The sequence below is a fragment of the Oculina patagonica genome, chromosome 4, assembly GCF_052425735.1.
Source record: "Oculina patagonica isolate OP01 chromosome 4, crgOcupat, whole genome shotgun sequence".
Classification (NCBI taxonomy): Eukaryota; Metazoa; Cnidaria; class Anthozoa; order Scleractinia; family Oculinidae; genus Oculina; species Oculina patagonica.
Window position 1 is genome coordinate 24,747,457 of NC_135761.1, and position 4,715 is coordinate 24,752,171.

The 4,715-nt window shown below is 39.9% G+C and overlaps 1 protein-coding gene across 2 annotated transcripts in view; it reads right to left on the minus strand.

Annotated features, from left to right (window-relative positions):
- Nucleotides 1-4,313, minus strand: part of LOC144649997 (uncharacterized) — an 82,532-nt gene extending 78,219 nt beyond the window's left edge. The window contains exons 1-2 of one of the 2 annotated variants that reach the window (XM_078509629.1): nucleotides 3,782-4,313; nucleotides 793-823 (exon numbers count right to left, since the gene is read on the minus strand). In XM_078509629.1, the coding sequence (XP_078365755.1) occupies nucleotides 793-823; nucleotides 3,782-3,784 (34 nt within the window). In that variant the 5' untranslated portion in view covers nucleotides 3,785-4,313. The remainder of the gene's footprint in view (nucleotides 1-792; nucleotides 824-3,781) is intronic. The other variant, XM_078509628.1, reaches the window with a different exon arrangement.
- Nucleotides 4,314-4,715: the final 402 nt, after the last annotated feature.

The following is a 4,715-nucleotide window of genomic DNA, read 5'->3' on the forward strand; positions in this document are numbered from 1 at the left end:
CTCGCTCCACAAAGGAAACTAAAAGCTTTGACGCTCAAAGTGCCTTAATGATCTGTTACAAGATCTTTAAAAGGGTCATCTGGTTGTAGTTTCTTAGTTACAACTTCCACTATTTCTCCCATCTCAAAAACCTTCCTTGTCACATCGGGTTTTTTTGTAAACTGTACGGTTTATATTTCGGACGCTTAAAAGGTTTGGACGGTTTTATTTTCGGACACTCTTTTGTCCGAAATTAAAATCGTCCGAAATTTTTTGCAAGTAGTGTAATAATGAGGTTTTATCCTGACCTGTTATAACCGGAACTAGGTGGATCTGATTTGTGTCACCGGCAAAATGATTTATAAATCGAAGAACTTATGAGTACAGCATACAAGGAATTTTAAAATATAGTGAATGCAAAGGTATCGCTAGGTTTTTATTTTTTATTATTTTTGGTGTGTTTTTCCGTTAATCTGTATTAAGTTGTAAAGTTGCTATAGGTAGGTAAAGTCTGTCTCCGAGCCATGAGGCCCATACAGCCGAAGCTTATCCCGGTTTCCGTAGCATTAAGCGACTAGGAGTATTGCTACTCCCCCCTGGATAGGATGCTAGTCCATCGCAGAGTTACCCCCCAGCAGTAAATTCGCCGGTACCCATTTATACACCTGGGTGGAGAGAGGCACTGTGAGAGTACAGTGTCTTGCCCAAGAACACAACGCAGCGCCCCGGCCAGGCCTCGAACCCGGGTCGTTCGACTCGGAGTCAAGCGTGCTAACCATTAGACCACCGCGCCTCCATATACGTACACCTTACCTTCGCGTTGGGCTTCAGTGAGTCGCTCAGCCTGTGATGGATAAAAAGAGAGAAGACGCAGTTATGGTTCTACATGATGTATATTGCGTGAAGAGCACGGTCGACAATTACAAACAATGACTAAGGGCTTGTTTATATCCCTTGTAGCAGGGTTACCCTCTTCCCCGAGCTATCTTTTGCCGAGCGTTTATATGAGAAAGTTGTCCCAGCCAAAACTTGGCCCTCTCGGTTAAAAAGAAACATCTATTTTGGCGGCCTTTTCTAAAATCAGGTACGCTGGAACTTCGACCAAGACCATTTTTTGAACAATTTTGTTTTGGCCGATTGTAGCAATTGCACATGTCCCGTATGTTACAACTTGTTCTTGGCAGGCGAGATTAAAACAACCAATCTGTTCATATATATGTGGAGAAAAAGTTGGCTCGCTCCCCAGGGTCACCCTACCTTTAAAGCAAGTGACCCTCCACCCAGGGCCACCCTATCCCCCCGAGCCAAACGGCTCGTAGCTATTTATAAAGAAACTTACGAAACAATCTTTCACTCGGGTGGCTCGGTATGGAGGGTAACCCTCTTTCTTACACGGGACAACTCTCCTCCATGCAACCAGGCCCTTAAAAAAGGGCCTGTTTACATTTCGTGACATAGCCCCTTTAAAAAGGGGCTATGTCAGGCATTTTTTAGGCAATTTCGGCACTGAACAACTGGTCATAGAATAAACTTAAGTATCACAATAACGGCTTAAAATTGTAGAAGAACTCAAAAGAAACACAGAAAGGCCAAAAAGGGACATGGATGGGCAAAATTCGCGAAGATTAAAACGGATTGCGTTAGGGTAATGAAAAACGTCGGACCAACTTTTTTCAAGTCTATCTCAATTTGTATGAAAGTGTCATTTACAGTGCTCAAAATCATCCTTGTTTGTTATATAGCCGTGATTTTGCCAATAAAAGACTTTTGCTCTGCCCATTTGAAGTTTAGAGCTCTTAAATAACGAAAATAAATAAAACTACCTAAATTTTTGAAAACGTTTTGTCTGCTATTATATCAAAGCCTAAAAGTCAGAATATGTCAACCAATCCTTTAAAAAGAACAAAGCAAAACTGCATGAAATATATTTTACGTAACTAGTAATACGTGACTCGCAGGGCCTCGCGAAGCTCTGGGTTGGGGAGGCGGGGGGGGGGGGGGGTGGTGTTATAAATAAGGAGTGGATTATTTGAAGTTGAACATTGTACATATTCAATTTTCCACAGTAGGCAGGAAGATATATTTGTTAAAAATTAGTAACGGGCATGGCCGCGACACCCTCGTTCCCAGGGTCTACTCCGCTTTGAAGATTGCGGCTCTTTCAGGTTCGTAAAGAGGTATAAAGCGTTGGGAAGCGCAGGCTATTTTCAAAATCATCGACAAATCATTGGATAGTCGCAGTTTGGACATTTATTTGAGGGCATTAAAAAAAAAAGAAGAACGAACGGCAGGAGGGTTCGAACCCTCCGCCCGCGCGCCCCTGATGGCGATGAAAGGTTTATAGCCTGAATAGGCGTTGAGGGAGTATTATGTGGAAATCAGTGTTATTTTAATCCGAAAAGAAAAACGATAAAAATGAAAGGCTCAGGATTCGAACCCACAAAAAAATAAGGAAAAAAAAAAAAAAAAACCCTAGCCGGATTCGAACCCGCGCCCTCAGTCCCGAAGATCTGATTTCAAGTGCGACGCCTTACCATTAGGCCACCAGCGCGCGGCGGCCGTGTGACGTCATTTCCGCCAGACACCAAGCTCACAAATATATATATATATATACATGACCGTAAACTCCACACGAGATTTCATCCCGCCTGAGCCCTTTGAGGGACAAAATTATACACCCCGCTACGCTCGGCCTTCGGCCTCGCTTCGCGAGGAATAACATACGATAACAATAGAAAAGAACGCACAAAGAAAGTTGGCCGCAGTTTTTAGGAGGTCTGATGTTACCGTCAACCGTCAGTAAAGCAGAGGAACATATCATAGTAACATAGAAATCTCTAAAGAAATTTCGTGTGACTGTGTAGCGCATATACTGCCAGCGAATTGAAAACGATAATTAAAATGAAAAATGCGCTTGATGGTGGTATAATGTTTTCATTATTTAAAGCGATTACGCTGCAAAAATTAACCGCGTCCCTTCTTTTTTAGCAAAACTAGTGAACGCTCATACAGGGTCTTGTTTGACTTTGTTGTGCTGCCCTGTCCATATGTTAATTCCTGGCTTGTCAAAATAATACCTTCGTTCAAGTTACATACTGTAAATGCCTCTTTATGTGGCATATCATTCACCCGTAAATTGCTCGTTGATAATCACGAAATGCCTATACTTCCTTCACATCGCGTTTTAACACAAGAAAAAAACAGGGGGACATTTTTCTCAAATTTTGCTCCCTCCATCATCACTGTTTGACACGAAAAGCTAATACGACGATGATGATTCCTGCATCCACGACAACCGTCTTGTTCCTGCTACGCACGTAATTTATGTAATATTTAGGCGGGTTTGGGCAAAGCTTTTCATCAGGTTCTTCTTTTGTTTCTCTTGATAATCTATCTAATCAAGAATTATAGCGTTAAACAGGAAGCAGAATTGTATATAAAGAGAATATTAAAGCACTGAAAAACTAGACTTCATCACCAGGCAAGCTTGGCCAACTGAATTATTTTGGACCACATACTACGTAATTCAAAACTGAAATTTTCGCTTTGCTTAAAAAATTGAATTTCGATTACCGATGCGTCTTGAAAAGTGGTTTCAGTTCAATCATATCTGGTAATTTTTAACAGTTTAAAAGTCGTAAAATCAGCGAAAATTTGAGCAAAGACGCATATTGCATGCGATAGAGGCGTTGTGGCGCAGACTCTTACCAATACGTAACGTTCTGTAGTTTTACCTTTTAATTTCACCGAGCGCAAATGCTTAAATAAATTATTGCCAGCAAAATACTATTCGGCCACTTACCATTTTGTAACAGAAATTGCTGTGCTTAAGGTTTGTCTTGACTTTTACTGTGCTGTGGCGTTCGCCGATAACAGAGATGATAAAAATATAATTTAAAATGACATGCTTTCTGCCGTGTTATGGTTGCATGGTTGTCATGGTTGTCACGCCATCATAATGCATGAATGGGCCTAGACATCCTCAACGTTATTTAAATGTTTGTTCATCGTGCTCCGAGTATTTATATAATACCCCAAATAGTTCCCCTAATTATAAAGCCGTCTTGTCTAGTATCTCTTTGTTTTGCATTTAGGCTCGTTTCATTTTCGGGGGAGGATTTTGTATCCCCACCCTTCTCCCCTTCAGTGACGTCAGCCATCCCTACATTTTTATGTATGCCTTATGCAAAATTGTTCCTCATATCATCAGATCTTATAGGTTGCTATAGTAACACATAGAGTGACTTTTTAATGAATGTGAAAATACATTACTAACAGATCATTTGGTTGTTTACAAACCATCTATGCTAACCTAAATAAAGTATATATTTTCTGAAAGCTTATTGAATATAAATTGTAATTTTGGATTTTGTTTGGGGTGATCATATAGACCATAATAAGTTACGTCAGCATTTTGCTTTCAAATATGATGTTGCGCAACATTAGGTTTATTTGAGAACCGTTTACGTGAGAGCCTAAACTTTTATGTGGAATTTGATCTACATATATTGGTCTAAAATGGGTGTCTCAGATTTTTCTATTCTTGCTACATTATTTTTTGTAAATTCTTAAACTAAGAGAAGCACTAAAAACGCCTTTTTGAGTTTTAAAATTTATAAAAAAAAATTGCAATTTGTGTTTTTTCCCATGTTATATAAATGTGCAAAGGTCAGTCTTGGACATCGATTTACAATCTTCTCTGAGATGTTCAAAGACAAATTAAACAAACATCTGAA